Here is a 12,424-nt window from a genome sequence, read left to right on the forward strand (position 1 = left end):
CATTGTCTGTCTAACAGTATGGGGCCTTGGCGTGAGTGCTCTGCTCTGCTCTGCAGTCCATCGGTCCATAATTTCTGCTGGCCAGGCAATTGAGGCAAACAATATTGATTTTGAAACATCCTGTGTTCCCTTAGAGACCCTCTCTGGTTTCAATGAGAGAATCTGTATGCATTACAGGAAGGAGGTGACTAATGTCTGCCCTGCCTGACTCCTCTGAAACACAATACTCCCAGTGGAGATAAGGATGGACCAGATGATCTATTCTGGAGTGATAACTGCCTTATGCTCCCATTTTGTCAATCATAGTAGGATCCCCTTTGTTAGATGTGCTGAATGACAAAGTCAGGTTGACCAGTGAATGAAATTTTATTTAGCAGGATACCCAGAGGCAAAGTAATTATTATCCTTCAGGTGATTGTTCGAGCCTTATTGGGTGTGGCATCCTTCTGAGCACTTCAAAACACAAAACAATGACAGACTATTTCTCTCCCCTCAGATCTAAAACCAGTAGTAACCACCAACTTCAATGCCAGTTATCTTAAAATGAAAAGACATATAATATTCCCGCACCCCAATAACATTGTTGCAGAGGAGGGTTTGTTAGCTAGCTACAGGAATCTAGGTGCCTCAGACGTTTTCTTATAAAACAGCTCAGCTAGCAATGCTAGCTAGCGTTAGCTAGACTGTGTCTAGATTCGGAGGCTCATGGGCACATACATACATGTCACATAGGCTTCAGGGGCCAGCTGGTTAGATACATTTCCACCATAGGCAACAACAATTGGCTACTAGTTTGTTTTTACCTAAATATTTTCAACTCATAGCTAGTTTATCCAGTGACCACCGCATTATTTAGAAAGATAGCTACTGACTGAAATGTAGCTAGCTAGCATGCTGTCTCACACTGGCCAGGCAGTAGCCAACTAGCAAGCTAACAGTTAGCTAATTGTGGACTCTAAATGGTGCTGCTAGCTAGACTCTGGGCAAAAATAGCCATGGGCAACAATAACTGGCAACTAGTTCATTTTCAGACAAATATGTTCAACTAATAGTTAGTTTATCCACTGACCACCACATTTAGAAGGCTAGCTAAATTACTTAAATGTAGCTTCATAGCTTACTGGCTAGGCAGTGGCCATGACTCGTGCTGCATGATTAACCAAAATGTGTTTTTTTTAGAAACAACTAATTGACCGACGTCGGTTCAATTATTTGAATTCCATTTCGTTCATTTTCTTCTGAGCTCAATGCGCAGTTTCTCTAGAGATAAATCAGATCAAACCCAAATTGTGCAATGTTTTAGGGATATTTAGTTTAGCACAGAAAAAGCGGTAATTAACTACAATGACCATAATCCATTGCTCACCTACAGTGGGGGAAAAAAGTATTTGATCCCTGCTGATTTTGTATGTTTGCCCACTGACAAAGAAAGGATCAGTCTATAATTTTAATGGTGGGTTTATTTGAAAAGTGAGAGACAGAATAACAACATAAATATCCAAAAAAACGCATGTCATAAATGTTATAAATTGATTTGCATTTTAATGAGGGAAATAAGTATTTGACCCCCTCTCAATCAGAAAGATTTCTGGCTCCCAGGTGTCTTTTCTACAGGTAACGAGCTGAGATTAGGAGCACACTCTTAAAGGCAGTGCTCCTAACCGCAGCTTGTTACCTGTAAAAAAGACACCTGTCCACAGAAGCAATCAATCAATCAGATTACAAACTCTCCACCATGGCCGAGACCAAAGAGCTCTCCAAGGATGTCAGGGACAAGATTGTAGACCTACACAAGGCTGGAATGGGCTACAAGACCATCGCCAAGCAGCTTGGTGAGAAGGTGACAACATTTGGTGCGATTATTCGCAAATGGAAGAAACACAAAAGAACTGTCAATCTCCCTCTGCCTAGGGCTCCATGCAAGATCTCACCTCGTGGAGTTGCAATGATCATGAGAACGGTGAGGAATCAGCCCAGAACTACACGGGAGGATCTTGTCAATAATCTCAAGGCAGCTGGGACCATAGTCTCCAAGAAAACAATTGGTAACACACTACGCCGTGAAGGACTGAAATCCTGCAGCGCCCGCAAGCTCCCCCTGCTCAAGAATACATATACATGCCCGACTGAAGTTTGCCAATGAACATCTTAATGACTCAGAGGACAACTGGTGAAAGTGTTGTGGTCAGATGAGACCAAAATGGAGCTCTTTGACATCAACTCAACTCGCCGTGTTTGGAGGAGGAGGAATGCTGCCTATGACCCCAAGAACACCATCTCCACCGTCAAACATGGAGATGGAAAAATAATGCTTTGGGAGTGTTTTTCTGCTAAGGGGACAAGACAACTTCACCGCATCAAAGGGACGATGGACGGGGCCATGTACCGTCAAATCTTGGGTGAGAACCTCCTTCCCTCAGCCAGGGCATTGAAAATGTGTCGTGGATGGGTATTCCAGCATGACAATGACCCAAAACACACGGCCAAGGCAACAAATGAGTGGCTCAAGAAGAAGCACATTAAGGTCCTGGAGTGGCCTAGCCAGTCTCCAGACCATAATCCCATAGAAAATCTGTGGAGGGAGCTGAAGGTTCAAGTTGCTAAACGTCAGCCTCGAAACCTTAATGACTTGGAGAAGATCTGCAAAGAGGAGTGGGACAAAATCCCTCCTGAGATGTGTGCAAACCTGGTGGCCAAATACAAGAAACGTCTGACCTCTGTGATTGCCAACAGGGGTTTTGCGGCACGGATGCACGTGAGAACAACTCTGATATAAAGTAAAACATTTGAAGTTGCCAAAATGCCATGTGTGTCCACTTATATCAGTGCATTCGTAACAACCTAACTACTATGAAACTTCTATTAGATCAAATATGCCTCATGTAGCAAATTAGCCATTCCATTTTTTTGTTCACCAAATTCAACACGCTCTCATTGACCTCCATACAAAAATTCCTTACTTCGTGGTCTTATTTTGTGGACAGATTTTGGGTGGAGTAAATAAACCCTCTCGCTTCGCCTTTTCCTGTCCGATTAAGCTGAAGCTGGGTTTCCCAAGTCGTTCCGTGCTTACTGCTCATGCCAGCGAGGAAGCTAAACAGACGGCTGTGCAGCACATCTGTCTGATGTCACATACCCAAAAAGGCTCAACCAATCACCCAATGTAACTCATGAATATTAATGACTTTGCCTCCGGATATCCTATGAAAGGACATTTTGCGACCGGTAATGGCACTGTTAGCAGTGGATATTTACAGTTGAGCAATGTGTGTTCAAACCTGGGTTCCAATATACTGAACAAAAATATAAACGCAAACATGTAAAGTGTTGGTCTCATGTTTAATGAGCTGAAATAAAAGATTACAGAAATGTTCCATACGCACAAAAAGCTTATTTCTCTCAGATTATTCGCACAAATTTGTTAGTAAGCATTTCTCCTTTGCCAAGATAATCCATCCACCTGACAGGTGTGGCATATCAACAAGCTGATTAAATGGCATGACCATTACACAGGTGCACCTTGTGCTGGGGACAATAAAAGGCCACTCTAAAATGTGCAGTTTTGTCACACAACACAATCCCACAGATGTCTCAAGTTTTGATGGAGCATGCAATTGGCATGCAAACTGCAGGAATGTCGATCAGACCAACGTCATTTTAGAGAATTTGGCAGTACATCCAACCGGCTTCACAACCTCAGACCACATGTAACCACGCCAGCCCACGACCTCCTCATCCGGCTTCTTCACCTCGGAGATCGTCTGAGACCAGCCACCCGGACAGCTGATGAAACTGAGGTGTATTTCTGTCTGTAATAAAGCCCTTTTGTGAGGAAAAACTCATTCTGATTGGCTGGGCCTGGCTCCCCAGTGGGTGCAGCTATGCCCTTCCAGGCCCACCCATGGCTGTGCCCCTGCCCAGTCATGTGAGATCCATATATTAGGGCCTAATGAATTTATTACAATTGACTGATTTCCTTCTATGAACTGTAACTCTGTAAAGTCCTTTAAATTGTTGCATGTTGCATTTATATTTTTGCTCTTTATACATGTGTATTTGGATATTTCTATTTGAAATACTTATTTTCTGTGTATGTGAGTATTTTAAAATAATTTGTCAGAATCCACTACTTCTATTTAAAGTACAGGAAAGTATTTTCAAACAATTTACTATAAATATTGCCTACTATTTGACACTATTTTCAAATAGTTTTTTCCAAAAACATTATTTCAAATACCCCTTGGACCAAGCAGACCTGGGTTCAAATGCATGGAATATTTAATTACTTGTATTTAAAAATACACTTTTGTGTATTTGAGTATTTTCAAATACATGCTAATACTTCAAGTGTATTTCCAAATCCATTTCAATGTTCAACCACTTGTATTTTCAAAGAAACAATATCCAAATACTTACTTGTAAATGTCTTTGAAAGTAAATTAAATACCCTAAATAGCCTTTGAACTCAGGTTGGGTGTGTGTGTGCGTGCATCCGTGCACACACCTCTTTATATATAGTAGGCCTATACAAAGTTTTACGGATCACTATGTGTTACAAAATGCTACAGGCTCTGCATCTGTTGTTTTGCAAATAAAATATGAACTTTTGCAAATTAAATATGAACTTCTGGTCATGCTGAGATGCTACTGGACATTCCTGCATATTCAAAAGGTGCCTCTAAGTGAAATTGTCTGGTGGTGAAATTTTACAGAAAACAGTGACATTTATGTCCTTTGATAAATAACAACACAAGGTGATAATTGATAGAAGTGATAGATCAATAAACCATAAACACAGCTGGGTAGAAAAATAATCACTACCCTGTGTGTGGTGACTCACCACCCATATCACATGACACCTCCCTTTTTTTGCAATTATTTTGGCTCCACAGTACGTGGATTGGAATATATTAAATATAAGTGCATTTTAAAGAGAGTAAAACGATTGAATCATTTCAGCAAATGGAGTTTGAGCAATAACGTCACTGATCCAATGACCAAAATTATTTTGATCAGTTCATCTCTCTCTAATTCTCTCCCCTCTCTCTCCACACACACACACACACACACACTGGGGCTACTTACATTGGCTCAAGGGTTTCATTGATGAGCAAGCAGTCAATCAGACTGAGGGGTAACTAATAGCCTCAGACAATTTTGCATATAAGATCTCCAGGAAACATAACTTATTGCACTGCTCTATTGTTTTCAAGTGCTGGATCAAGTTACATGAAACTACGTCATCCACCGGCTCATATGGTAATTTATGCTATTTAGGGCAAATAGTTTAGGGTTGAGTGTGAGCATGATTTTAGAAATATTGTCCTGTGTTTAGTTGCTGTTGTTCAACGTTGGACGGCTGTTTCCTCTGCATACCGCGAACTCTCTGGAGAGAAACGGCAGCAGACCCTAATTGGTTTCTCAATGAAACATAACCATTAGTCCCACCACGGGAGGGACTGAGGAAAAGCAGCACCCAGCATTCCCAATCACCGTTACTCAACTGTCCACCATCTACTGTGAACAGAACCTTTTGGAGTGCCAAGGAGCCTCGACACGATTTCATCTCCATATTTCTACCGAATAATTTTTTTCGTTTTAGTAGCGGACCGCATTGGACCGTAATAGCATCTTTCACTCCCGCCTAGAGAAAGTTTGTGCCGATTCAAACATGAGTGATTTGGAAGAAGACTTCAAAAATATCCTATTGATAAAAGAGGAGAGAATTAAGGACATGGAGAGGCGTCTCGTCGAGAAGGAAGATGAGATCCACGAATTAAAACGAAAACTGCACAAATGTCAATCCGTTCTTCCCAGCGCGCAGATAATTGGACCTAGAACCAGGCGTGCTCAAGGCATCTCAGCAGAACCTCAAGCTTACCGAACCTTCCAGGAGTTGAACAGTGAAGCATTTCGGAAACATTCCAAGTCTGACAGGTACCCACATAGCTTATTATTGTTAACTCAAAATAATTCGTGTATTTCCTGTTCCTTCATTTCCTGTTTCCAATTACTGTTTATCCACTGGGCACCAGGGTTGGGTAGGTTATTTTACGTTACTCCTAAATGTAATCCGTTAGTTACCTGTCGAAAAATGTTATCAGCAACGCAACTTTTGGATTACCCAAACTCAGTAACGTAATCTGATTACATTCCGTTACTTTTAGATTACTTTCCCCTAAAGAGGCATTAGAAGACAAAAATGTATGTCACCAATAGAACGACATCTATTGCAGGATAAATCAATGTTAAAGTTTACGTAGCTGGCCATATATGGATGTAAAATGTTACGTTATGGGTTGGTCATGTAGGCTTCTTCCAAACCATCGCTTTCGACTACATATAATAATATGATTAAATTATATCTTTACATTAAAAACCAAAGTCTATCAGAATTCCAGTCATTCCAATACGTTATACCCCTTGATCTTCAAGAATAGGATTTAGAAATATGGAAGTATAGATTAGCCAAATTGTTTTACCTGAGCATGACCCCAAAACTAAGGACTTATTAGCCAGCCCTACTCTGTTGTTTATGATTTGTTGTCATGGAGGACTGATTTGGCTCATTGATTCGAGTAAAAAAAATAAAATGCTGTGCTCATGGAATGGCATGCTTTGAGCACTCATGAAAAGTGCTAAATGCATGTGAAAAATGAATGCCATATACTGCATTTGCAATAGGCCTATTGTTTACCTTTTTGTTGGCAACACTTTGATATCTTGATATCAAACATGATATGCAGCTGTTTAAAGGGCAAGTACACAGATGAAACAATAACAAAATGGTTGCCTCTGTTTTGGTAAAAAGCTGAGGGATGGGTCTGAAGAAATGTAACCACTCTCAGATTAATAGACAGAGCTATGGATGCAAGGACTGACTATCCATGATATCAAAATTATAGTTTTAGCCATGTTATGAGGCTATACAGTGTTTGTTTACATTTACAATGTTTACAAACATTGGAGAAAAACAAGCTTATATTTTGAGTGTGACAGTTGAACTAAGCTCATGAGGCATTTATAAGTTATATTCTTTAAGAATCAATGGATATACAGTACCAGTCAAAAGTTTGGACAAACCTACTCATTCCAGAGTTTGTCTTTATTTTTACTATTTTCTACATTGTAGAATAATAGTGAAGACATCAAAACTATGAAATAGCACATATGGAACCATGTAGTAACCAAAAAAGATTTAAACAAATCAAAATATATTTTATATTTGAGATTCTTCAACGTAGCCACCCTTTGCCTTGATGACATCTTTGCACACTCTGGGCAAAGCTTCATGAGGAATGCTTTTCCGACAGTCTTGAAGGAGTTCCCACATATGCTGAGCACTTGTGGGCTGCTTTTCCTTCACTCTGCGGTCCAACTCATCCCAAACCATCTCAATTGGGTTGAGGTCGGGTGATTGTGTTACTATTTGTGTTATTATTTATTTGTGTTATTACTATTTGTGTTAACCATATTTTTCAGAGACATTGTCACTTCCAGTATACAATAAATCCCAAGCTCTTTTCTGCTGTTGCTTTGAAGAACTCCCTTCCCAGTAAACACAAACACCTTTGGCCGACATATCAAAATGTGTTGGGAATATGTAGTGTGGAGAGCGTTAGCACGTTGGAAGATGTCGCCGAGACATCAGAATAGAATGCTGATGCCTGGCCGACGTATAAACGATGTAGAACTGTAGCATTTAGAATAGGTATTCCTAACACCTCTGTAAGACGTCTGGCCAATCAGCAAACAATGTCTAAACTGCATCTTCCCGACGCATCATGTATGCATCCGTTGGACAGAGGTATCTGGGTTTATTGCCTCTCTCTCACACATTTTTTCGGTCACACACCCACACATGTACGTGTGTGTGTGTGTGTGTGTGTGTGTGTGTGTGTGTGTGTGTGTGTGTGTGTGTGTGTGTGTGTGTGTGTGTGTGTGTGTGCAAACACGAGCACATGCGAAAATGTACTCAAAATGTCAGTGTTGTTTTTAAGGCATAAAATGCTGAATTTTGTTACGAATATTGTTCAATCAATAAAAAGCGTGGCTATTTCTAAGACTCTGTATGCTATTAGGGCCGGGACGATACCAGTGTCGCGAAGCAAATTTAACTTCTTTAGCACACAATATTTTACATATTGAGGTTTTTAAAGGACCAAAGAGTTTGGTCTGCTTGTGTTTTCATTTTTGCCATGGAAACAATATTGCGATACTGGTATTGTCCCGGCCCTACACACTTAGAATAAAATGTATCATCTAGAACCTTAAACGGTTCTTTGGTTGTCCCCATAGGAGAACCCTTAGAAGAAACCTTTTTGGTTCCAGGTAGACCCATTTTGGATTCCATGTAAAACCCGTTTCACAGAGGGTTCTACCTGGAACCAAAAAGGGTTCACCTATGGGGACACTCGAAGAACCATTTCGGAACACTTTTTTCTAAAAGTGTATATGCCATATTGCTTAATTTAGTTTTACAAAAGGAATAAGCTACTATCAAACATTGTGACAACCAACCCTGCATTGGGGCTAGTTGTTACAAGATGGCTTATGACTCCATGTCGGAATAAGATATGAGGATACAAATGTGCCCTATTTCAACCCAACACCTTGGTCTTTATATATCTTGTAAGATATACTGGTGCTGAGAAATAGTAAAAAGTGTGACAAAAAAAACCCAGTCTCCCCTACGGTTAGCCTAACAAATAATGCATTTGGTAAACTAATTCTATTGTGCGTAATTCCTGGATGTGGGATAAGCCAATAAACCAAACATCCAAAAAATAAAGAAGGATGTGGTCACCAATCAATTAGCAATTTCATCATGGAGGGATGTGGCAACTTTTAGATGGAAGGACAGCAGTCTAGTGATTTTAATTGATTGGCTCCATCTTCAAAGTCCTAGGGGGAATTACACAAAAGGATGTCCATAACACCAGCAGATTTTTTTTAATGCAAAGAGTCCAATGCATAGGCCTATTTATGCATATTTAGCCAAATACAGGCTACTCCATAAAACATCTAATCTGTGCTTTGCTTTTCAGATGTCACTTTTCATGTCCCTCAATTGCTTCAGAGCAATTTCCACTGGGTACTGCTAATAGCCCGTTACTGTAGCCTCATTCAGGGCTGTTCAGCTAAAAGCTGTGGTTGTCATTATATGCAGACAGTCACCATGGGGATGTAACCTGGAGAGAACTGAGGGGATACTGTTATGTCTGTTGTGATCAGTAACTTATTCATTAGACATGTTCACCTAACTCTGTTGTGCAACAATGAGTGGCCCCTATGATTGGTTTACTCATGGAATTTTTGTTACAGTTTGTAAACACTGCATATTTATATACTGGATTCTTATTTATATAATGGATTATATTCCGGATTCTTATTCATATACTGTATTCTTCACATAGCTCTTTTGAATATATTGACTACTGCATTGCATTGCATTTTTGTTGCACTGTTTATATTCACCGCCTGTATGTACACTACCATTCAAAAGTTAGGGGTCACTTAGAAATGTCCTTGTTTTTGAAAGAAAAGCACATTTTCTGTCCATTAAAATAACATGAAATTGATCAGAAATACAGTGTAGACATTGTTAATGTTGTTAATGGAATATCTACATTGGCGAACAGAGGCCCATTATCAGCAACCATCACTCCTGTGTTCCAATGGCACGTTGTGTTAGCTAATCCAAGTTTATCATTTTAAAGGGCTAATTGATCATTGGAAAACCCTTTTGCAATTATGTTAGCACAGCTGAAAACTGTTTAAAGAAGTAGCTGTGCTGATTAAAGAAGAAATAAAACTGGCCTTCTTTAGACTAGTTGAGTATCTGGAGCATCAGCATTTGTGGGTTCGATTACAGGCTCAAAATGGCCAGAAACAAATAACTTTCTTATGAAACTCGTTAGTCTATTCTTGTTCTGAGAAATGAAGGCTATTCCATGTGAGAAAGTGCCAAGAAACTGAAGATCTCGTACAACGCTGTGTACTACTCCCTTCACAGAACAGAGGAAACAGGCCCTAACCAGAATAGAAAGAGGAGTGGGAGGCCCCGGTGTACAACTGAGCAAGAGGACAAGTACATTAGTGTCTAGTTTCAGAAACAGACGCCTCACAGGTCCTCAACTGGCAGCTTCATTAAATAGTACCCGCAAAACACCAGTCTCAACGTCAACAGTGAAGAGGCGACTCCGGGAGGCAGAGTTCCTCTATCCAGTATTTGTGTTCTTTTGCCCATCTTAATCATTTATTTTTATTGGCCAGCCTGAGATATGGCTTTCTCTTTATCACTCTGCCTAGAAGGCCAGCATCCCAGAGTCGCCTCTTCACTGTTGACACAGGAGTGATGGTTGCTGATAATGGGCCTCTGTACACCAATATAGTTATTCCATAAAAAAATCTGCCGTTTCCAGCTACAATAGTCATTTACAACATTAACAATGTCTGCACTGTATTTCTGATCAATTTGATGTTATTTTAATTGACAAAAAATGTGCTTTTCTTTAAAAAACAAGAACATTTCTAAGTGACCCCAAACTTTTGAACGGTAGTGTATATACTGGAACATCTCATTCCAAAATCATTGTCATTTAATATGGAGCTGGTCCCCCCTTTGATGCTATAACAACCTTCACTATTCTGGGAAGGCTTTCCACTAGATGTTGGAACATTGCTGCGGGGACTTGCTTCCATTCAGCCACAAGAACATTAGTGAGGTCGGGTACTGATGTTGGGCGATTAGGCCTGGCTCGCAGTCGGCATTTCAATTCATCCCAAAGGTGTTCGATGGGGTTAAGGTCAGGGCTCTGTGCAGGCCAGTCAAGTTCTTCCACACCGGTCTCGACAAACAATTTCTGTATGGACCTTGCTTTGTGCATGGGGGTATTGTCATGCTGAAACAGGAAAGGGCTTTCCCCAAACTCTTGCCACAAAGTTGGAAGCGTAGAATCGTCTAGAATGTCATTGTATGCTATTGCGTTAAGAATTCCCTTCACTGGAACTAAGGGGCCTAGCCCGAACCATGAAAAACAGCCCCAAACTATTATTTCTCCTCCACCAAACTTTACAGTTGGCACTATGCATTCGGGCAGGTAGCGTTCTCTTGGAATGTGCCAAATCCAGATTTATCCGTTGGACTGCCAGATGGTAAAGCGGGGTCCATCACTCCAGAGAACCCATTTCCACTTCTCCAGAGTCCAATGGCAGCGAGCTTTACACCACTCTAGCCAAAACTTGGCATTGCGCATGGTGATCTAAGGCTTGTGTGAGGCTGCTCGGCCATGGAAACCCATTTCATGAAGCTCCCGACGAACAGTTCTTGTGCGGATGTTGCTTCCGGAGGCAGTTTGGAACTTGGTAGTTGCAACCGAGGACAGACGCGTTTTAGCACTCGGCGGTCCCGTTCTGTGAGCTGGTGTGGCCTACCACTTCGCGGCTGAGCTGTTGTTGCACTTAGACATTTCCAATTCACAATAACAGAACTTACAGTTGACTGGGGCAGCTCTAGTAGAGCAGAAATTTGATGAACTGACTTGTTGGAAAGGTTGCATCCTATGACGGTGCCACATTGAAAGTCACTGAGATGTTCAGTATGGGCCATTCTACTGCCAATGTTCGTATAAGGAGATTGCATGGCTGCGTGCTTGATTTTATACACTTGTCGCTGAAATAGCCAAATCCACTAATTTGAAGGGGTGTCCACATACTTTTTCTTAGTAAATATACGCATAGATTGCTTTTGGATTACTGATAGTGTTATTTGGCTAGTTAACTGGATACGTTCCTGACCTTTATGATTTCTTGTTTTTGAACTTGTTTGACATTTGTACGGCATTGTTAGGAGATAGTGACACAAGCATTTTCGTTGCAGCCGCTATTACATCTGCTAAACTGTGATTTGATTTGATAGAATGTGCTCCAGAAAAGAATTGGAACGGTTTAAGTTGCTTTTACAGTTAAAGTCGGAAGTTTACATACACCTTAGCCAAATACATTTAAACTCAGGTTTTCACAATTCCTGACTTTTAATCCTAGTAAAAATTCCCTGTTTTAGGTCAGTTAGGATCACCACTTTAGTTTAAGAATTTGAAATGTCAGAATAATAGTAGAGTGATTTATTTCAGCTTTTATTTATTTAATCACATTCCCAGTGGGTCAGAAGTTTACATACACTCAATTAGTATTTGGTAGCATTGCCTTTAAATTGTTTAACTTGGGTCAAACGTTTCAGGAAGCCTTCCACAAGCTTCCAACAATAAGTTGGGTGAATTCTGTCCCATTCCTCTTGACAGAGCTGGTTTAACTGAGTCAGGTTTGTAGGCCTCCTTGCTCGCACACACTTTTTCAGTTCTGCCCACAAATGTTCTATTGGATTGAGGTCAGGACTTTGTGATGGCCACTCCAATAACTTGAC

General features: G+C 40.6%; 1 protein-coding gene across 2 annotated transcripts in view; it reads left to right on the plus strand.

The window, feature by feature from the left end:
• Window positions 1–5,332: 5,332 nt before the first annotated feature.
• Window positions 5,333–12,424, plus strand: part of prkg1b (protein kinase cGMP-dependent 1b) — a 160,555-nt gene continuing 153,463 nt past the window's right edge. For both annotated transcript variants that reach the window (XM_014179311.3, XM_014179313.3), the window contains exon 1: window positions 5,333–5,937. In XM_014179311.3, coding sequence (XP_014034786.1) covers window positions 5,672–5,937 — 266 coding nt within the window. In that variant the 5' untranslated portion in view covers window positions 5,333–5,671. The remainder of the gene's footprint in view (window positions 5,938–12,424) is intronic.

The sequence above is a fragment of the Salmo salar genome, chromosome 28 (genome assembly GCF_965601325.2).
Source record: "Salmo salar chromosome 28, fSalSal1, whole genome shotgun sequence".
NCBI lineage: Eukaryota > Metazoa > Chordata > Actinopteri > Salmoniformes > Salmonidae > Salmo > Salmo salar.